At 48.7% G+C, this 22,122-nt stretch overlaps 3 protein-coding genes across 3 annotated transcripts; all 3 read right to left on the reverse strand.

Moving 5' to 3' along the window:
* Window positions 1-4,407: 4,407 nt before the first annotated feature.
* On the reverse strand, window positions 4,408-9,829 carry LOC125954838 (protein lethal(3)malignant blood neoplasm 1). Its single transcript, XM_049685472.1, has 3 exons — window positions 9,442-9,829; window positions 5,806-5,923; window positions 4,408-5,720 (listed from the first exon to the last, which is right to left on the reverse strand). Exons 1-3 carry the CDS (start codon window positions 9,457-9,459, stop codon window positions 4,690-4,692), a joined length of 1,167 nt encoding a protein of 388 aa, XP_049541429.1. The 5' UTR covers window positions 9,460-9,829; the 3' UTR covers window positions 4,408-4,689.
* A 3,495-nt stretch (window positions 9,830-13,324) lies between these two features.
* Window positions 13,325-14,771, reverse strand: LOC125954891 (flexible cuticle protein 12-like). Its single transcript, XM_049685543.1, has 2 exons — window positions 14,597-14,771; window positions 13,325-14,048 (listed from the first exon to the last, which is right to left on the reverse strand). The coding sequence occupies exons 1-2, from the start codon at window positions 14,722-14,724 to the stop codon at window positions 13,859-13,861; spliced, it is 318 nt and encodes a 105-aa protein (XP_049541500.1). The 5' UTR covers window positions 14,725-14,771; the 3' UTR covers window positions 13,325-13,858.
* Window positions 14,772-18,835: 4,064 nt separating this feature from the next.
* On the reverse strand, window positions 18,836-19,247 carry LOC125954895 (larval cuticle protein 65Ag1-like). Its single transcript, XM_049685546.1, has 2 exons — window positions 19,126-19,247; window positions 18,836-19,040 (listed from the first exon to the last, which is right to left on the reverse strand). The coding sequence occupies exons 1-2, from the start codon at window positions 19,245-19,247 to the stop codon at window positions 18,836-18,838; spliced, it is 327 nt and encodes a 108-aa protein (XP_049541503.1).
* Window positions 19,248-22,122: the final 2,875 nt, after the last annotated feature.

Raw genomic sequence — 22,122 nt, forward strand, 5'->3', positions numbered from 1 at the left:
CAGAATGATTTATCGCGTCGGCATCGGTCGCCCAAACCACCTTGTATTCGATCGAAATGGAGCCGGAGGAATTCGTTCGTTCAATTGACGCTCCCTTCGGCGGCGCAATAACGATGCAAATGTATGCAATGGTACGGGGACGAAGAGTTAGAATCGCTCGCTATGGTCTATTCGAAGGTCTTCGCGATCATCCGTCCAAACGGGGATGCGAAAGATGCGGTTCAATTAAAAGGAACATATTTCAACGGAATTCCTGTGTCGGCGTCGAGCGCGAGGGCCGATAAGTGGCCACATAGAGCACCTACGACGTTCACCGGCGACCAGAAAGGAGACTCCGCCGCTGAAGCTCGCCTGGTGAAGAGCGAACGCAAACGAAGGATTGCATTAGGCGATAAGCGAGGAACCGCTTCACTGGCCGAGCGTGGCGTCGCTACAAATGGAGCAATTCTTCAGCCACGACTCTATCGCGCTATCCCACGCTTGGCCGTCTCCTCGCAGCGTTGGTGTCGTTGTAACCATTAATAGGCGATTTGTTTGTCCCTGAAGCCAGCACCTGAAGCTGCTGATGGAATGAAGGGATGCAATTCGCAATCGATGATAACTTGCGCTCTCTCTTTCTCTCTCTCTCTTCACATTTCACGGACTCACTTTCGAGTGGTGGCGAGTGTAAGGAATGTTATCGTTCGGTGACACACTGTACCTCACTCCTCTGGATGTCTTGTGAGAGGATGAGTCATTTCGCCTTTCGCGGGTACCTTGTACTAATTTGAATGTTTCCGCACTCCACACCGCAGTTGGCGTTGCGTTGCGACCACTGCGCATTGTTCAACTAACGTGTGCGTGTGTGTCCTGGGAGTGGCGACTTTGGCGAACGTGACACGCTTTTGCGATCGATTTCGCTCACGGTCTCGTAGCGCTTCCTGCAAACTATATCTGCACATTCCAAACCAAGCAGGGCCAGCGCCATTGGTTTGCAATTAAAAAATAAAACAATCGTGGGTCGTCGTCGTCGTCGTCATCGCGTTATCGTGACCGACGCTAGCACGTGGGACAAACCAGAGGAGGAGGGATGACCTTCATTGAGCCGATGCGGGATGCGACCAATCGTTCTTCCTACGGTGTGGACACAAGTCCACCGCCCTTAAAGAGCTTCGCTGTGTCGGCGTCTCCTCCGTACCATGGAGGAATTATTCCTACAATTTGCATACATCGTGTGGTGGAGGTTCTATGTGGCTGTTTAGAATAATAGAGGTCTAACCCAATTTTAAAACCGCTGCACGTCAACTCCATTACTTACCATTTATGGCAACTACCTCAAGGTTGAACGGTTCCGCGTTTCGAGATTGAAGCGCTGCTGACGCATAATGGCGCCCAACAAAAAGAAGATGACGTTTTGGCGATGCGATTGATCAAAGCATGCATCGACGCAAAACGCTATTTCGCGTAGTGAGCAGCGAGTTTTAAATAAATTTTATCGTTCGATTTTGAACGGTTAACGGTATGGTTTGTAACATTTCGAAAGTCTCCTGGGGTTCCGTGGCCCGTTCCCATGCAAATTGTAAATTCATTCCGGTTTAGCAGCCATCGCCGCCGCCGCCGCCGTCGTCCTCATCGTCTCCGTTTTGACGCTTTCGTGTACGGCTTTTCATCGTTCGCTCATTGATAATCCTATCAGGTTCGCGGCCTGTGTGCGTGAATCGGCACTTTCGCTAGTTTTCGCAGCCGGCGCAGCGGGATTCCGAGTTCCAGCCACACGTTCCAGCGATAAACCGTACACACTTGTAGATTCGTGGGCCAAGGGTAACCAGGGTTGGGTTAAATGAAAATGTGTGTTTTTTGAAATTCGGCCATGTACTGAATGGAAATCATAGCAGATCTTTCGATTTTCTTTGATGCATCCGGATTGTGTTGCGAAATTAAGAAGCTAATCTACGCCGCGTTTCGTGATGTTGTCTGTGATGGTCACTTTGCGTCAGTAATCGAATCATCGAGCGTCCGGCCGTTTCACTCTCAATCGAACGGCCCTCCCCCCCTAAGTCACCGGGCCACAGACCAATGACACCCCTGTGTGACGGTGGGGTGTTACGCGACGTGTGGTGCTCCATGTTGCCGATGTTGATGCGGTTCCGGTGGGTTGAGTTACATAACCGGAAGCATTCTCACGAGCAGCGTCGTCACCTCAGGTAGAGTCGGTTCGCCCCTAGCCTTGGCCATGATAATAAACGTTCGATGCATATTTCATGCATGTACGACGCTGCAACACGATGACTCCTCAACCCTGCCAGCTGGGCCCTGGGTCCTACTACTACCAAGACCAATTATCGATTAAACCAGGCGGTGTGGGGGGTGTATCGATTGCGGGCGCGCGATTAAGAAAATGGAATGGAACTTGGTTATAAAAAATGGAAAGAAAAGGAATTAATAAACGATCGCAACATCGATCGCGGTCACAACAACACACCATGACCTCATCATGTGCCCTATGATGTGAGGTTGTTGACCACGCGTGAGCACAATTAAGAAGGCAAATATTACGATTTTAGCGAGCGGGCACAATGAATGGCTTCTCGCGGAACGGAAGTGTCACCGCGCGACAACTTTATGTCACCCCGGGTTGGCGTAGTTGTAGGGCGCAAAAATGCAAAACTAATAGAGTTTGCAGCAGCACCCTTGAGTGGTACCGTTTCTAAGTGCACTTCAGGGTGGTAGGAAAATGAGGCCAGAGAGCGTCGCGCCAGAGCGCAAAAGGGCTTCTAAGCGTTCCGCAAACAAGACCTTCGTGTGTAGCCCTTCGGAGCGAGCCATTAGTTCTGATTATGACTTACTTGTTCACTTCAATTTAGTGTCTTTGCGAGGTTTATGAGTTGAGTTCAAAGTGCTATTCGACCGAGTGGCAGCATACGGCGTTCTTGTCCTATGTTCTCGCACTACAACGACGCACAATGTACTTGCCACAATCTACCGATACTGGTTGATGAATGTAAAGCAATTGTCGAACAACAGATAACAACAGCGGGCGTGTAGGTCGTTTGTCTTTGGCTAGACGCTGGCGGCTAGCGTCCGATTGCTGCTGCTGTCCAGTTCGCAAGGAGTCGCGCGCCAATCGAGATTGAATTCATTCTTCAAGCTTGGCGTAAGTATTCGTGAGGATGGAAGGAGAGGAGAGGGCACTCTAGTGTCGCCCTCGGCAGCACCGTTGACCAAACGGTGGTGGAATGTGTCCGGTTCGCTCGGTTTTGCACATTGATCTGCCATCAAACGGCTCCTACGCACCAACCGTGGGGTCGCGTCCTACGTCCTACCCTCACTAATGCGTAGTCGGAGGAAGGCAATGCAGCGGCTTCAACGAAGCTTTAGCATAAGACGTTGTGTTCTGCTCCAGCAGCAATTGTCACTAATGCCCGAGCGCAATTCGTTCTGCCTCGTCTAAAGAACCCAGAGAGCGGACGTTGCCGCCCGAGGCGCCATTCGTTGACAACCACACAGAACTGAGCGCGCCGTGAACTTCGGCAGCTGCGATATGCCTGCGACTGACAGCCTGCCTGCGAATGACGCCATGGTGTCAAAAATGGTGCCACCGGGAAGCTGGAGTTCAACGAATCGACGGTCAACGGCTTTACGACTTTGCCAAGAACGTTCACCCGCAACGTTCGCCAAGTTTGGGAGTAGAATCCCGCGCAAGAATCTTGGCGACTGGAGCCGGGCACAGCCGGGATGACGATTACGATTCCACCCCAAAACCGTTGTTTTAGCCTTTCTCCTGTGAGCTTTCGGCGTCCGCGACCGGAGACCGCGACCGCGTGTGGGATTAACAGTCGAAGTCTGAACCCCTTTTAAGGGAAGCTCGGCTAAGTGTCACTGCCATGGTCGATGATCGAGACCCCAATCCCGTCGGGCGTCGCGGGGTTCATTCGACGACAAACGAGCAAACCCCCGTACGCTAATTATTTGCTATCCCGTTTCGTTTCGTGCTCGAATGGCTCACGGTTGACTAAGAGTGTATATTTATTCCCGGAATATGGTTGTTGCAAATGCACTCGGATCTCGAAAGGAGTGGCGCTCAGAATGCAACGCTAAACAATGGATGGTCGTTGGGTTCGTTTGTCGGAAGGTGTACCTCTTTCGGCTGCGTCATTTTAATTATATGAAAGATGATAATCAAATGATGGATTTATGAGTAAGAACTGTCAAGATCGCTTGGAGGCATTGCTTTACATCTTCATTTTATGAAAACAAATCGATGTTCTGTAAACTGCTTTAATTTATCTAATAAAATTAGGAAATCCTGTTCACTTTCATTACTCACGCGATAAACTGTTGTTTTTCTCATTCTATTAAGCCGCTACTAAGCGACTAATTGGAATAGATATCTGCTCCTTAGTACATACTTGACCTTTTATTCTCGAAATATTCTTACTCCTCGTTGTTACAATCGAATGTTTTACGTTTAGTTTAGAAAGAAGCAACGCGCATTAGAAACTAGGATCAATGATTGTGTCGCTTCGTAGTGCAGTAAAACGGGACCTGAATATGAGCTAACGACGTCTCTTCGATGTATCTATCATGAGTATTTGAAGTATTGGCCCTGCGATGGAACGAACGAACGAGGTTGGCTGGCAGTAGCAGTAGTAGGACTTGTCGATGCAGATGATCACCAATCACACCTCTTATTCCGGCATCACCTCCGCCTTACGATCCATAGAACCACTTAAAATCGAATCCTTTCAAGCCGGCCTGCTTCTCCGTTTCCTCACGAGGCGTCTCCTCTGGTCCAACCTTTTCGAACTTTACGTGCGGCTGGAACCCGAATTCGTTCGCCTTGTAACTTACACCCCGCCGTATACCATCCCGACCGACCGCAAAGTAACCACCCTCCTTGTTACCCTGTCGATCACCCTGCTCGTGGTGCCCGTGATAGCCAGCGGTATAGTTAAACCGATAAAGCAACCCATTCAAGATATGCTGGATCATGTTGGCCGTGTGCTGCTCAACCAGCGTCATCACCGGATCACCGTCAGCCGCCGGTCGTTGCATACCTTTAGGGGTTTCTGCGCGTTCCGCTGACGGCGGCTGTTGTTGGTTGGTGACGGGTTTCTCTCGATTCGACGTCTGGTTGCTGTTCTTGTTGGTTGTGTTCATTGCACCGGAACTAGGACGCTCTTTCTTCGCCGTCGTCGTCGTCGTCGGTGGTGCCTTTTCGATCAGCTTTTGGGGAACTTCCTTCGAAGACCCCGGAGACTGAGGCGTCGTCGTGGTGATCGGCATCATCGTAGTTGTGGTTGTTGTTACCGTTGGCTTACCGTCCGCTTCGAGATCGTTCTTATTGACGATCTTGAACGGTGGCACGTACTGGGTGCTGGTTTCCGGTAGTGGTGCGTGCGTGGTGGTGGTACGCGGTGGTGTCGGGATTTTACATCCCCCGCAGGACGCAACGTTGGAAGGCTTCGGTGTCGTTAGCGGTTCCACCGTCTTGACCGTGGTGATAATGCGGAAGGGTTGTGGTGTCGTCGAGGTACTCGGTACCGAGGGTGGTGCGGCCTTTGTTGTTGGTCTCGTCGGTCCAGGAGCCACCGATGGTGATGCGGTCGATGGTCCTAGCTTGTAGTTTTTCATGCTAACTATCTTGAAGTTACCATCCTCGTCGGTCGCGTACACGGTCACGTGGTACACGTTGTCGGCCGTAATGAATCCGAACTCACCCATAATGATGCCATTTTTATCTGCCATAAAGAGGGAGTTTTTGGGAAACATTTTGCGATGGTCAGTGATAGTTTAAGAAGGTTTATCGCTACCGACCAGAATTACCTTTCGATTCTTTCCGATGCTGGTGGCCCTCTATGTTGAAACCGAACTCGTACGGTCGGATCGGTCCATCGTAGTACTTCGAAGCGGCCCGGACCATCGTGAGGAGTAGCAGGGTGAGCTGAGGAGAAGAGCTGTTCTGTCATTCACGTCATTTCTTACGCCGCTTAAAAAGGAATCCTGGCTCATCTGAATTTGAATAGTTATCAAACGCCCCAACGGCCCGAAGATGGTTTTTATGTGTTTCTCACGCAAAATATGAGAATCAAATTCCGATCCGTCGCAGATCCGCGGACGTCGTGCGCGTCATGGTGACTCACACTCACACACTACGCCGAATGGTTTATGGGATGCAAGCTACGCGATGGCGAAGCGATTGCGCCCCCTCTCGAGGTAGGCAGATGCACAACCGATATGGTTTCGATTTGTAAATGGAATCGTGCATCGTTTGGCGACTGAAAGGCTGACGCAGAGAGAGATATCGTAGCTTACCCGATCAACCACCGGAGCACTCAGCATACGGGTCTGGTATCTTTATATCTCAATGGCAATATTTAGAAAAGAGGGAAGATGGTCACAAGAATGTCGAAGGTAAAACCCCCGGATGGTATGACGGCACATGCCCTGGAGGCATGTTCGGTGGTGGCCTTACTGCTACGACCACCCCGCTGCTGGACACCCATGAACATGAAGAGCTCAGCGAGGACGTGGGTAGCAAAGATCAACCAAAGAGCTTATCGCCATGAACTTGCGACCAAATGGGAGGATAAGGTGTGCTTGTCGCGCGCTGACATAAGCCAACCCCTGCTGCTGCTGCTCTCTCTCTCTCGCTCTTCGAAACAGGTGCTGATGGAGCTCGAATGGGATTCTCGGGGAGTCGCTGTTGACTCATCTCTTGACACGGAATGAGGTGCCAACCGTGACCGGTGATAAGGTGTTATTGAATATGGATTAAGCTGAAGATGGCGCGTTCGATTGGAATTGATTTTCTTTTTGATCAGTTAAGAGGCGATCGTTAGAGGTGACAGCAGTGTCTGCGTGCTCTATTAACGATTAGTGCTATGGCAGGATAATGGGTATTTTGATTTGATTTTGATGTGATGCTATTCAAGCGCTACCGACGGTTGAGTTGCTGCCTCCCCGCTCTACCTCCTCGATTTTATGGTCTTTTGCGTCGTTGGCACCCTCTTCTGTGGGACAACCGGATTAAGAACATAAAAAGGGGCCATTTGATGAGGATGAGCCGGTGCGATCGTGCATCCAACAACTTCATAACCACCTTGAACGTCATCAGTCCGGGCATGTTCGCTGACGACGCGATCGTTCCGTGGATGCGCGGATTTATGGTATTTCATTAAAAATACATTTAATTGGCAAACATATCGTGGAACACCCGTGTACCCATACACTCGAGATCCCGTGCGTCCGTGTGAACCGGGGTTCGGAGTCCTTAAATGTAGAGATTTACGGTCCGTCACTGACGATCTCGTCACGATTTGCTGATCAGCACCTCGCGCAACGTTGTCGCACCCAGCAGCGACATCATCAAACCTCCCCTAGCCTTAGCATTCGGTGGCAGATGCACTAGCCTCACCCTTGGACGAGCAAGCGGACAGCGTGTTTGAATAATGAGCAGCAGCAGCAACAGCAGCAGCAGCAGCTACGTTGTCGTACCACCTGGACCCCTCCGCATTGCACCGCGCTGGAGTGCATGATGAACGCGATCGTCATCGCAGACGATGATGGTCGAATGGTGCTTGGTTAGAATGAAGTGGTAGCGATCTCTGGTGCTCCTCCTCTCCGCCACAATCGGTTTCTTATCATCCTCACCCGCCCGTTCTGACGGACGGACGGTTTCGATTGTGATCGCCAAATCGATCGGAACGTGGAGCGGATCGCGAGATAGAAGGAAAAAGGTGTTCGGGCAGATATTTATGTGCATATGCTAAACACGATCTTGAGAAATGGCGGGCTCTGGTGGCCTGGTGGCTGATGGCGGTTGTTGATGAATGCCCAACGGGAGGCCGGGAGGGAGGCCAAAGGGCCAAATGGTGATCCGGGACCGACAAAAAGGTCGGCTCGCGTAGATGTCGCGAATCAACCTCAAGCTGTGATAGAGCAGCGATGGATGACATTTTACCTTGTGTATGCGAAAGTATAAAAGAGAGAGAGGGAGAGAGAGAAGGGCCAAAGGGGGATGCTTCGGGGAGGGGGCTGGTGTTGTGTAAACGACGATCCAACCCCATGCACACAATAGCGGGAGTGTGGTGTTGCAACATTGTCACAATCGGTGCGGTGATCTATTGATAACGCGATCGCGAGTAAGGTCGCGATGCGCGAAATCTGCCGCAGCTTCATTGTGCGTCGCGTATCGTCGTGCTAAATGCTAAATATATGTCTCTCTCTCTCCCTCTCTCTCTCTCTCTCTCTCTCTCTCTCTCTCTCTATTTCTCTCGCTCTGTCTGTGTAAGTGGAGCATCTGCTAATTGGAATATCAAATTGAATCACTCCTGCGACCGATATGTTGATCGGAGGCTACATTGAACTCCTCTGCTTGGAATGCATTCCAATGTTTACTTCGCACAAGATGTCCTCTTTCCCGGGGTGTTACTCACATGAGTAACGGGGAGGCCTAATGGTAGAGTTAGATCAACATTGCACTGTGTACCTTGCCACCCAATTGGGGAGTTTGCCAACTAACCAGCAAAAAAACACGTCAGATCCAGCGTTTCGCTGTCGATGCAGAAATGCCTGGCGTTTCCGTATGATGCCATCAGCAGCCAAACCATTCTAGCGATGGTGTTTTTGAGTAAATATTTGTCAAATCTTCTTGAGCATCCGCACCACCAAGAGCAACACATAACATCCGCTAGGTTTGCTTGTCACACTGATGAGTTGCCGATAAATTGGTAGCCCCCGAGGAAGAAGGATCCTGAAACACGTGGCTGTATGCGAAACAGAAGCTACGGGACGACCCGGATATTAGCAGAAAACACTGCCAAAGGTTTCGTTTTCTATTGCATTCGATCTAACGAAACGAAACGAAACGAAACGAAACGTGATTCCCACAGGGATGAAACAAACGCCTTATCCGTCCGTACGAGATGATGAGAGTATGTTGACAGGTGCAAATTGTAGTTTATGTAAATTTGTTTACTACCGTCATCGACGCACCGTGAGCCGGGAGCACCGAAAACGGAATTATTATTAAGCTTGTGGTGCGTGGTGCGTGCCGTGGGCGCGTCCATGAGGTGCGTTCTGTGATGGATCGTTTCGTGGCGCGAAGGCGCGTGTTACAGCCTGGCAAATCACTTTGCCAGCACCGACCGACCGGGTGTGTGTCGTTGAAGTGCGCTGAAGCACCCATAAACACCCTTTGGCAATGATAATAATAACAATAAGCGGTGCCGCCTTGGAGCGATCGGATCGCACCATCAATTCTTGGCGGCGCAACACAATATTTTGAATTTTATGGCATTGTGACTTAACCTAGCCCTACGCGGGGAAGCGTGATCAAACGGCCTTCAAACGCAAACGGTTTGCTTTTTAAACATTTCGAATTATCATTAGCTAGTGGTACGGATCTCAGGCACTGCGTTAATTACGATTTGATCGAGTCTTATCGCGCTGCACACTTACCAAGATGTTTGAATTCATCTTTTACTTCTCGGGTTAGTATCGTGATATTGCTGCAGCTAGTGGTCTGTTCACTTGGGCTAACGTTAGTTTTGAACTATCTCTTCGAAATATTGGATGCACAACTCAGGAAAAGAGGATTTATCCCTCGGATCTGCGAATGCACTGGTTGCTGGGATGATCACGGAGACATCACATGTTGTTATCACAGCACTTATTTCGCAAATACTCTCGTATGATTGCCATCGAGTTGAAACTTGCTATCGCATTCACCTAAAGGCACATCGTTTGGAAGGGCAAGGGGACGTAGCGCAGTAATAAACCACGAAAGATGCTGCTGGCTTCTGCTGGTGCGGTTCGATCGATCCGCGCGATTCCACCTGCTGCTCGCACGACGGCACAGAACGTATTGGAGGCTGCGATTGACGGTTCGTTCTGCCTAACTTGCAGCCATCCAGCTGGGGCAGCCGAGCAGAGATCTAGGAAAAGCTCGGCAGCCAGCATCGAAACCGCAATCGGTCGATGATGCGCGCAACCATCACCGTCTGATACCGAGCGTGCCATCGAGGGCGGGGGTTGAGATCGGTTTTGGGGTTTGAGTTGTGTGCATCTTCACCCAGCGTGCCACCACAGCTTGCCGATGGTCGGTGCGATTCGATGACGTCGGTAGATGGTATCGGTAGACGGTAGAAAGAATTACGGATTGAAATATTTTTAAAAAAATGTTGAAAAATTGAGCTTAAAGTTAATGAAACGGAGAGAGAAACGATAAAACTTCCGGAAAAAAACATTACTCTTGACTATTGCGATAAAAATATCGAATTTACAGACGAATATCGAACAGGAAATGAAAATGGATATACTATAGTTCTGTCTTCGAAATCGGTTACTACGTAAAGATGCAATGAAGCTCCATTCCATTCGATCATTACTTCTGGAACATGAGTTGCAGACTTCATTCTCCGTCATGTTTCGATTGCGTTGATTGTCTCTGGGAGTGTCGTCTAACAATTAAGAGAACATTCTCAGCAATAAGTTTCAAGCTTAGCTATACGATTCCGTGTTGCTGTTGACGCACCCGAGGCCCCTGAGCACGCGACACGGGCGCGTTTTGGAGGCGTTAAAATGGCTCCGTTGTTGCACATTGTTCCGAGGTGCAATCGTGACGAATGGCGCTACCGCGACCGTTAATCTTTCTCGGTAGCGTTCGGAAGTGCTCCGTAGCCTCCGTAGGATTTCGCAGACTCGGTGATTAATCGTCGTAGGAAGCAGCATTGTAGCAGCTGCTTGGAGCTGCGCGCGATCCTTGTTCGGTGATATGCTTCGATTGTCTCGCTTCGGACGATCGCTTCGTTCTCGGGAACGTTAGCTCGACGCCTCCAGTTGGTGCAATCCGTTAAGCTCCAGAGATCATCCCTTGGTTTCAGCAGCACCACCTTTAACCTGCCTCGCATTGACCGGGTCGTGCTTTCGTCATCGTTTCGGCAGCGCGCATGCCGTTCGCACAACTTTCGTGCGCACAACAACAAGACATTTGCCATTTGGTTGTTGAGGTAGCCAATGGTGGCACGCGTCGAATCGAACATTGCCAAACTTAACGCATGCTCGCACGGTAGTATTGCTAGCAAGATTTCGCTTGCGTGGCTGTGGTGTTACTTTTGAAATTTGCTTCAGCGCACGGCGGGATTCCAAAAGGTGAAAGATCGACCAATCGATCGATGGATTGGATCTGGTTTGGATCGCTTTGACCCAAACGCATCGTTTAAAAAGGAAGCTCGATCGGTTCCTTGCAGAATGTTGTTTAGACAAGCTGTTTTCGGTTGTTCATCTGCAAGAAGGAAGTGTTGCTCATCAAACATAATCATGTTGACCTTCGATGTGAACGTGTCAAGCAAATGCTGACACGCTCTTCAGATGATTGCCCAAAATGGAGACCAAGGTTGACGATCGTGCAGTTTTATGACTCCGTGCGTCCAGCGAAAGATGCATGTCCGTATCGTATAAGCATACAGGATTTGTTCTTTCGTTCGATGCAGATTAATACAACAAAGTAGGTTGAACTCCGAAGCAACCCTGCAAGCAATTGTGATCAAAGTTGAAGCCAAGTTGAATTCTCAGTTTCGTTCTTTACAAAGTAATCGCACGCAGGAGGAGCAGCCGGTGAAATAGCATTGAACCGCGTAGAAAAGATAATTCTAATCCTTTATTCATACCCGCACAATCAATTGTAGGTATTATGCATAAAAGCATCAACAGATAATCAATCACGATGGCGTGCGGCGCTGGAAGAGGCTCATTCTGCGCTACGCTCATTAATTAAAATGTCCCCGTCACGCGACACGACGTGTAATGCGATCGTTTGTTAAGCAAACATCATTGGGACGTTGGAGATGAATCGGTGAGCGATGCGTGGCTTCAAATCATATAGTAGATTGTTGATGTCTTCATGATGCCATACAGATCATACGAGCGAAGATAACTAAACATCTTCGCCGAGATGGAAATGCATTATCATATCCTTTACGTGCAATATCAAACCAAAATCAAAGATAGTCGTTGAGCTAATTCATTTGATTGGAGTGTTTACATTATTTTTATTATATTTTTTATCTGTGTTAACTTAAACACAATTTATTCACAATACATCCATACATTGTCTCCATGATATACTTTTTCAATTTGTTCTATTTATTCCAAAAAACCTTGAAAGCTTCGATTATGTGAACCTAATGCTAAAATTAATAAATTATTTTTTTTTATTAATTAATAAAATTAAAGAAAAGAAATTACGGGCTGCTTTTCGCGGAGGAACGAAAACGTGGAGCAACGGTTGATTCGAATGCTCTATAAAATTAAATTACAAGCAAATATTTGGTGGTACAAAAAATCAAGCGATTTGTTAGCTTGAAATTTGTTTTCAATAAGACATTTGCTTGCAAATCATTTTTATGGAACATTTGAATTATCCGTTGCTCCACGTTTTTGTTCCTCTACGGAGGAACCCGTAATTTTATTTCTTTTCAATTTTATTGCTCCAAACCGAACATTTCTGATATTCGTATCCTTCCGCACAGTAAGTTTATACACTCTGTAAATTGATTAGAAAATAAAGAAATCCAAAAATCTTTTCTTCTTTTGGTTTTTGGTGTTCGTTTTATGAAAGCCCAACCTGAACTAAAATTACCAAACAAATTGTTGATAAAAGTTGTTTGCTTTACACGCTCCCGGTATACGACAAATAACGGCTCATAAAAAAACCATCATCCGTTTAAACTCGCGACAGCCGCTACAAAACCCCAAGCTACGACAAAAGAACCACTCTGTTACGTTCGATATCGTTTTATATCTAAACATCGTATCATAACGAAGGCTGCATATTGATCTTGTGATTAATTGAAAACCACAAAGATAAATCAAATATTAATCGTTGCATTTGATGCAATTTTTATGCCTACTTTTGCACGTTTGCTTCGGTCAGACACGCGTTTTATTGATGAATCAGATGATATTGTGAGATTTCATTGCTGTTTTGCAATGAATTTGCAACACTGTTTGTGTTGCTTCATTTTATTTGGTTCCGTAGGACACACAATCCTCAAATCGGCGTCAATACAATTCGAGTTCAGCTCTTATGAATGATTGTAGCAGCAACAGCAAAAAGCAAAAGTTCAAAAACATCATAGTCAGGATATTAATCGTTGAATTCCTTCAAATCTTTGTGCCAGAGGTCATCCGGGGTATTAATTGGGCTCGGTTAATTATTCATTCACGTTCATTAACAGCCCAAACAGTGACCAAACCAGTGGTGGATCGTTCGGATGGTTGCACACACACACACGATTGCCATTTCCATTCGTTTCTCCCCAATGAGTTTATTAGAGTTGGTGGCGGTACGACACGTTACAAAGCTATGACCGGCGGCCACCGATTGCTCCGTAGGAACAATGGGTAGCAGGCTGGGTCTTTTGCTCAAATCTCGAGCGATACCGTGAAGCGGAATAATCTCCCATCGTGCGAAGAAAGAAAAGGATTCCTTTTTTTTGCCTCTCGCGCCTCTCGGTGAGAAGCAAAACTATTTTTAAAAAAACATATTAAAGAGTAGCAGGTAACTTTAAAATCCAACGGCCCTTCCTCGAAAACCGCTCGGAAGCCTTAGCTCAATGTACAGCGTTAAGAAACCAGACAAAGAATGTACACAATATGATCAACCGATCTACACCGGCGGCCGTACTGATCGATTCGTATGTTTTGTTTTGTTTTGTGTGTGTGTTTGTGTTCGATTGTGTGCTAAAAGCCCAGGTCCACCCTCTTCCGGGAGGGAGGAACCGAACTTTTTCGGCGAACGCCGGATGTTACCCGGGACACATCAGCCCCGGTCGCGTTCGCCACGGTTACTGCGGGTGATCGAACGGTGGCCGCTTTAGACCGTCGGCAGATGGGCACCCTCCGGGCGGAATCCGTTCTCATCGGCGACATAGTTGACGGTGTACACCTGACCATCGTCGGCGGTGAACGAGTACGAGCCACGGACAACCAGAGCCTCAACATCATCGCCCAGCTTCTTCAGCTCGGCCTGCTCCTGGCGCTGATGGCCATCGCTGGTTTCGAAACTGTGTGAAAGATACGAAGATAAGACAGGTGATTAGACGGGGACAGAAGAACAACGGAAGGAGGGGCAGGTGGATAACAGACGTCGACGAACAGAAAGACAAACAGACGATCGAAACGGCTGAAGGGCACCTGTGGTAGGCGTCTCACTGAGGTGGAGATCACGCTGCGGTGCGGTGAGGGGTCTTCAAAATGATAAAGCAAACACCAGCCGACCGACAGCGTGCGCGTGTGTGTGTGTGTGACGCAATCATCAAACGCGATCGCCCTCGCCTTCGCGCACTCGCACCACGTTCACGTTGCTGCTGCTGCTGCTACCAGAGTCCCTGCTCAAGGACTGCTGGGTGATCTTTTAAATTTCCAAACACCTCAGCTACCAGTAACCAGAGGACACCGCTGCACTGCGATAGCCTTTGCACCACTTATCACCGCAATGCGATCACTGCGATCGTAATCACTGTAACTGGCCGCTGTGGGAGCGGAGGGTTCGTCGCTTGCACAAGTCTTTTGCTTTCTGCGGATTTTGCGGACTCGAATTTCGAACACTTACGCAAACTTGTAGCCATCGACACCGATGTTGTCGTTCTCGTACTTCAGGATCTGAGCGTTCTTGGCGTCATCGAGGGGGGCGGCCAGGGCCAGGGCGAGCACGAAGGCGAAAGCAACGATGGTCTTCATTTTGGATTGGTGTTGTTTTGGAGCTTGTGGAGCGCTGATAAGGCTGATTAGAGGGACAAACGACAACTGATGCCGATAGCCGATCCGGGCTGGTCTTTATATAGTCGACGATCGGGCGGCGGACATCGCTGCTGCCGGTTCAGGATTCCCCATTCCATCCGTGTTCCGGTGGGGCTGGTTTCGACGTACCCATGTCCTCCCCATGTCGGTCTGTCCGTGTGCGTGTATGTAGGAAGGGATGAGCCGCGTGCTCGGTGCGTCTGTAAGTGTGCACCGATCGACACGGTGGCGATCGATCGATGGGCGGTGGCGACGGTGACAGCGACGGCAGGATGAAGATGGGATGCCGATGATGCCGATGATGAGCGGGAAACTTTAAATATAATCATCCACGGCTGCTTGCTGCTTGCTGCCGATGCTGCTACCGATCGGGCACGATCACAATCGCGAGTATGATGAGACGCTTCTTCCCCCTCTTCTACTACTTCTCCGCTGCTGTCGCTTCCCTCTCCTTCGGCCACAAACCTCGAACTCGGTGGTACGGTGGCCCTGCCGGTCAGTTCGTTTTGGGGTTTTCGTTTTCGTCGACGAAAATCGTGCAAATGACGTCGTCGTCGAGTTTAACGCGAGCGAAAGAAAGAAGTACAGAATGCAGGATGTCGAGGACGAAGGCCCCATCCTCAATGAAGGTGTCAATGAAATGCTCTAGAGTGTCCAGTCGCGATCGCGCGTTGCGAACTCTCAGGGCCTTACGTTGCGCAGGTTTATTGCATTTCGAATTGCCAGCAATAGCAGCAGCAGCAGCAGCAGTAGTCGTGGCTGGATGCTGTTCACCGAAAATGTCAACCGAAAAACGGTTGACCGTTGACGGTGTTTGATCGACAAACACAAACCACCCGGCGTGGTGGTGGACCGGCGGAACGAACGACGTCTATTCTCATCCCCAGCGAGGTACCAAGGTCCCGCAACCTGAGGTATGCCCGATTGGAGGTCGGCATGAAGTGCGTCAGGTGTGGCTTTTGAGCGATCTTTGGAACAAAACAGCCCGAAAAGCGATTGAGGCGAGAGCACTTTAATTACCAAATCGCTTTTACCGAAAAATCGTTCCTCGTTCCTCGTTCGGTGAGATGTAAGAGTTCCATCTTATGCTAAATGGTATGCCCGTGCGAGCATCAAAACCAGCTCGCGATCAGCACGGACACAATGACGCTGTGATTAGCTTGCCTTAAACTCACAGCAACCCCCACAGAATTGACAATCTCTCCTGTCCGAAAATCCGCCATAATGCCCTGATAATGGATTGACTCTGGCATGCAGGCCGCCGTGCCGGCTTGAGTGTCACATCAAGTAAAGTATGGAGCATCATCGGCACGGTATCGCGGTTCGCGAATATTCACGGGACGCATCAACACCTTTTTTTTCGCTGAACCGCCGAGGCGATCGGTTCTTCACCGGTTCGGTTCAGTTCGATCGATCGCTCACCGCCTTTGAATCGCTTAATCCGCTTAGCATAAATAATGCGCTCGATGCTACCAACCGACCAGGAGGAGCAGCCATAGCTAGGCACCTCGCACATATGCTTGCAGGGTGGGGTGAACCAACGATTGGGTTATCAGCATCACGCGGCCAGGTGGTCGAACTCGCTGCTTCTCCGTTGTTGACCTTGAAGATGTGCGGCTCATCATCGATGGAATCCATCATCGTGCGTGCGGGCGTGCGTGCGTGCGATCGTCGATATTCAACAGTGATTGCAGAAATATTAAACACCAAGACAATCTCTCGGTCAAAACGTTGTAAGACAGAGTGTACAGAAAAAAATTGGCAGAACAGCCTACTTTATATTGTTAGGCAGCTACCAGCAATATAAGCACTAGATGTAATAATTTTGTTAGAAATTCTGCTTTTCTTTTTCTTGTCGTGGGGCTTTTGTTCCCACAATCTTAGCTTCTAAACGTACCATCGTCGCTAATCAACATAAGAGACATACTCCAATTCCACGACGAAATATAGAAATGAATTTGTTAAAATAAATAAGCACCATGATCATCGCGCCTTGCACACAATATCATTCACAAATAAACACTACTACTACTACTAAAGCTACTACTAGTGATCGCCGGGTTGTGTGGCACGCTCTCATCACATGCTCGGTGGTGACAGCGAGATGAATTGGATTCGGAACGGCGCCCTTTACCTTGACCATCGTTTGTCACCCTTTTTGTCCCTCGACGGTTCAAGGGCTCAGCTTAAGGGGTTTCGCCCTCTAAATAACGAGCTTTAGATCGTCCTCTAACACCACTCCAGCCGCACAATCGCAGAGCCCCAGCGACGGAAACGAACGAAAGGGAAAACATCACGATCACGGGCGTCTCCTGTTTGACCGGTGCGACACCGAACCGGTTAAGGCGTATCCTCGCCCCAAACCGACCAAGCGATCACCGGTCAGAATTTTCTCGCGATGCCATCGATGGTAACGATCGCGGCGGCCCACATGTGTTCTGGAACATGTTCGTTGTCGTCGTCGTCGCCGTCGCCGTCGTTGTCGCTGTTAATTTTGGCTCTCATTCAAATGTTAAAATTAACATCCGAGCCGATTTAGCGGGGGTCTCTCGATTTAGACCCCCGGGTGTATCGGTGTCGTTTCGATCGAAAAACCGGCCACCGGTAGGGGTCCCCGGAACCCACCCCGAAGAACCGAGGAAAACCTGTTCGGAAGGGGTAGACGAAGGTAGCTCGGCCGGGGCGTCCGATCCGATCCGGAGCTTTCGCGGTCCCCCGGCCTAGGACCGCGTTCAAGGTCTGCTAAATTTGTTATGCAAATTGGACCACCTCACCCGAAGGGGTATCATCTCCCCTCCCCCCTCCCCGTGTGTACGTGCGTCTCTTGCGTCGACCCAAAGCGGATGAAGTTTTCGGGGCGTTGGATGAGCCGCCCGATCTCCAACGTCTTAACTCATCTTCTCTCATCAAACGGGCAGCTTGAAAAGGGTGGCCAGAGGTGGTGGTGATGCGACGAGCTGCAAGGTGTTGTAGAATTTTCCAGCCTCTCGATCACAGCCACTTGTTGCCGAATGTTTAATTTTTTACAACCATCTCCCGCCACGCAAAAGAACGCGAAAACAAGTTCGCATCCCATTCTGAAGCGCGAAGAAAGACCAAAAAGGACGACACGGTTACAGAACAGCAGAAGAAGAGACAAACACAGGCACGCGCGAGCTCTCCCTGTCCGTACAATCATAAATAATCGCTGACCTTTTGCCGATGCCGATGTGTGTCGTCCTCGGCATGCAGCATGGAGACGGATTGACGGGCGATTAGCTAATGATTCGCCGGATCGTAACCGTGAATGGCCAGCGAATGGCCCTCACAGCCTAAACCTAAACCATCTGGTCCTGGCATGGTGCCGGTGGCCGGATATCATTCATCATGAAGCTTCCGGTGCCAGAAAGGATCTTTCTGCAGGGGCCTTTCGGTTTGTCCTGAGTTCCTTGATCGGTGATCGTGATCGAGAATTCGAGGAAGTCCGTTGATTGCTTGATCTGCTGCCAGGAATATCATTTGGTAGACAATTGGACGCTGGTTTCTTTCTTAACAAAAAAACAAAAAACAACCCGAGCTCGATCGCCGTTTCACATTTCGGAAGGAGGATCCAAAGCAAATGATAGGTTGCGATGTTGTCGCAGCATCGCTACCGGGCCACAATGCCAATGCCATGGACAAATATTAGCCCACTACCAATACACGCTGCAGCCAGCGGGACTCCTGTCTTTGTGCTCGCGATGACATATGCTCGCTGATGGATGTCGCGCGCAAGGTCACTTCCCGGTTCCAAGGCGCACTTCCTCCAACAATATCAACATGATCGCATCGTATTGCACAACGCAGGTTTTTGTTTTGTTTTTGGTTGGTTCAAAATGGTTCCTTTATTGTTGTTGTCTTGCTGCGATACTCGGAAGCCGCGCGGCGCTCGCTGCTTCTTCAACAAAGCAACGGCAACGCCCAACTCCGATTAGCACATCCGATTTGGGTTTGAAGGGAAGATGTGAGATTGTTTGGAAGATGCATCAAGGGGGGAGGGCGGTGGGGTTGAAAGGATGCGAAAGGGGATGATTTACAGACTCGACAGGGTCTGGACGTACTCCTTCGGGATGTGGGCACCCTCCGGCTGGAAGCCCTGGGCATCGGCGACGTACTGCACCACATACTCCTGGCCATCGTCGGCGATGAACTTGAAGTTACCCTGCACGTTCAGACCGTCCTGCTCGCTCTTCACCTCACCCTGCTCCTGGCGCGAGATACCATCATCCGATTCGAAGCTAAAGAAGCAGAAAGAATAATCCGTTAGTCGTCAATTGCGATGAGCAAGCCTTGGAGCGATAAGAAGTAGTCCTCGGTACTTACGCAAACTTGTAGCTACTGTCACCATCCTGCACGTTCTCGTACCGCAGCACCTTGGCGTTCTGGTTGGGCAGGGCCAGGACCACGCACACGAACAGAGCAGCGAATGCGATCAGGCTCTTCATGGTTGAGTTCTGTTGGTGTTTTGTTAGCTGAGAAGCTGAGAAGCTGCAAGGTGTGTCTGGGCGATCCGCACTGGTCGATGGTCGGGAGCAGAGTTCGTAGTCTCAACTGGAGCACTCCATTCTTTTATACAGATGGACATCGTCCTCCTGGAACGCTCCTCACTCCTGCCCTCCCCCCATGACCGACCGACCAACGACACCGATGGACAGGTTCATATCTTATGCAAATTGGTCCATGTTAGAACTTTGGCCGTCAACTCGGACTCGGTCTCTGGTTGCCAAAAAAAACACACACTCAAAAAAAAACAAGAAACCGGTGCAGATCGCATCGCGCATCACCGATTGCGATTCCGATATTGGGGGCGGAGGCTGGATTCGGTTTCCAAAAAGAACGAAAATCGAAAACAAAATGTTCCTTTTTCCTTCCTTTATTTGTCTTTGGCTTTACCGATCACGCGCGCGCGATCGCACGATCCACCACCACCGGCACACACACACACACACGCAGGGGGGGCTATCGTGTCCAATTCGTGCGAAAACGCGGACTAAAAAGAAGTCCACAAACAAAGCGCGAAGTCGTGGAGTCGGAGTGGATTTTATGGTGCAGTGATGGGACATAATTCGTCCGATAAAAGAATGAAACAGAAAAAGGAGGAAGAAAATGGAGAAAAAGAAGCAAAGATCGCGATCGTACTTCGTTGCACCGGAATCGGGACCACCCTTCTGGGGCGATCCCGTGTGCTAATCCGTCGGTATCGGTGCGCCCCTTATGGGGCCACACTGTCTGCTGCACACGTATATTGCGACCCCGGCTCCCTTCTTCTTCTTTTGCACAGTGCCTGATCCGTTCCGTTTCATTGATAAAATCGGTTCTCATTAGCATAAGCATTAGCCAAAATTGAAGTGCTGCGATAGCTTCGCGTTGACTGGCGGCCAGGTGGACAACGACGACGCCGACGACGTCGACGATGATGATGATGATGGCCAGAGAGCCGTTTGTCATTGCCGTTGCTACGGATAATCTGCTTCTATTAATGGCTCGCGATAAGGCAAACACGGATACATCAATCCGCTAGAGCGTTAAATAGATAAATGCCCAGATGGCAACCATTTTTTTGCTTCATTTTCCAATCGCCTCCAATGGATGGAGCTGTTCGTGGTGTAGACCCAAAACCGTGAAGCTAGGGGCTGGGCCATCAGCATCCTCTGTTGCCTCTCCTGTTAAACGATTTAGATGTTGAAGATAGCGAAAGACTAGAAGACGCGATATGAGAGATGCTTCTCACAGCGGCAGCAGCAACAGCAGCGAGGGATCAGTTTCGTCGGACGAAACCGGTCCGAAGGTTCTAAGTGGTCCACGAATGGCAACCATTAGCTAATCAGCAAAACTAGTCCTAGCGAGTGAGATGTTCGGGCTGGCCAGCCGGAAGTGTGCACACGAGTAGTGGTTGCTTTTCGCTACGAGGTTCGCTACGGCATTTGGGGTGTTTGGACAGATTGGTTTCGTCACTTTCTAGGAGTCGCTGGAGCATTTAAATGGTTCGTGTTGTATCATTTCACGGCCATTTCTCAATAGTGGAATGGATGAAACGAACGCAAGGCATCGTTGATTGGAGCTCTATCGGTTGGCAACATGAAACAGAAATGGTTATTGTTAGGATTAAATTCATAATCCGAATTTAATTTCTTGTTTTTTAATTATATTTATACGATGAATAATTTAATTTCTAGTTTGAGCGTTTATGTTTCCTGAACATAAGAATTCAAATCTGAAAAAAATCAGAACATTTGCTGATGAGTTCATGGATTTTCTCAAGTGCGAGTTTCACTATTTCTGGACAACAAATCATTTACTCATGGGCGATGAATGGAGTTTGGATTGGATAATTTTTCATATTAATCGTTTTCCTTAACTCAACAAAGCAAATGATGAAGTTGTGCAAATATTGAATGTTTAATTTAAAAAATAATAAGTTATCAGTTCTCATGTGTCCTCAAGAGTAAGGGAATTTCCGGAATCCATTAGCATTAATAATTTGAGAGAATTATCATGTTCTTTTCCTTTTTATCGGATAGTTTGTGAGTCTTCCTTGTCTTGGTTAGGTCGATTGCATATTTTTTGAAAAGTCGCGCGCGGATTTCTCGTTTTTTCACGCAAACGAACACAAACAGAAATGAAAAAATGTTTAAAATTTCACTAGTTGAGTAAGAACTTGTAAATGACGAGTTAATGAGAAGAACAAACACTTTGAGCTGCTACTGCTACTTTATCTTATTACAAACTCGAACTACTTATTAAAAAAAATGAAGACACCCTAAATCCGGCCCAGCAGCAGTAATTTAGCAATGAGGATCGCACAAATAAGGGTATCACTTTCTCGTTGCAACCTTGTGCATCTTGATTGCACATTTACAACTTCTGTATGAATCTGATTTGCAATTTCTCGTTCGTCAACAGACGTAAATCACAATTACGTGACCAAGCATCTCTTATGACACATCCATTGACTATAAACACTTTCGATTGTTCCGCTCTACCAAGGGAAAGTTGTTATTCTACTGTTTATTTAACGTTATAAGATGAAGCCCCTAACACCTACGCGCATAAATGTAGCACTTCTATCCAAAACTGTTCTGTCTGTCCTTGTTCTGTCTGACTATGCTTTTACCATCATCAGCGATCAGTACTCCAAACAGAGTCGTAACTGCGCAACGCATTTCGCAACATTCGAGCATCCCGCATTATCCTGCCATCGGCCAATGCTTGACGATATCATTCTCGACCACCGGGTCCGGATCGTGCGCAGAGCGTTTATGCAAAGTCCACGCGCCCGCGAAAAGGTAGAAGAAGCACGCCACATAAAGAAGCACTCGC

Source organism: Anopheles darlingi, chromosome 3, assembly GCF_943734745.1.
Source record: "Anopheles darlingi chromosome 3, idAnoDarlMG_H_01, whole genome shotgun sequence".
Classification (NCBI taxonomy): domain Eukaryota; kingdom Metazoa; phylum Arthropoda; class Insecta; order Diptera; family Culicidae; genus Anopheles; species Anopheles darlingi.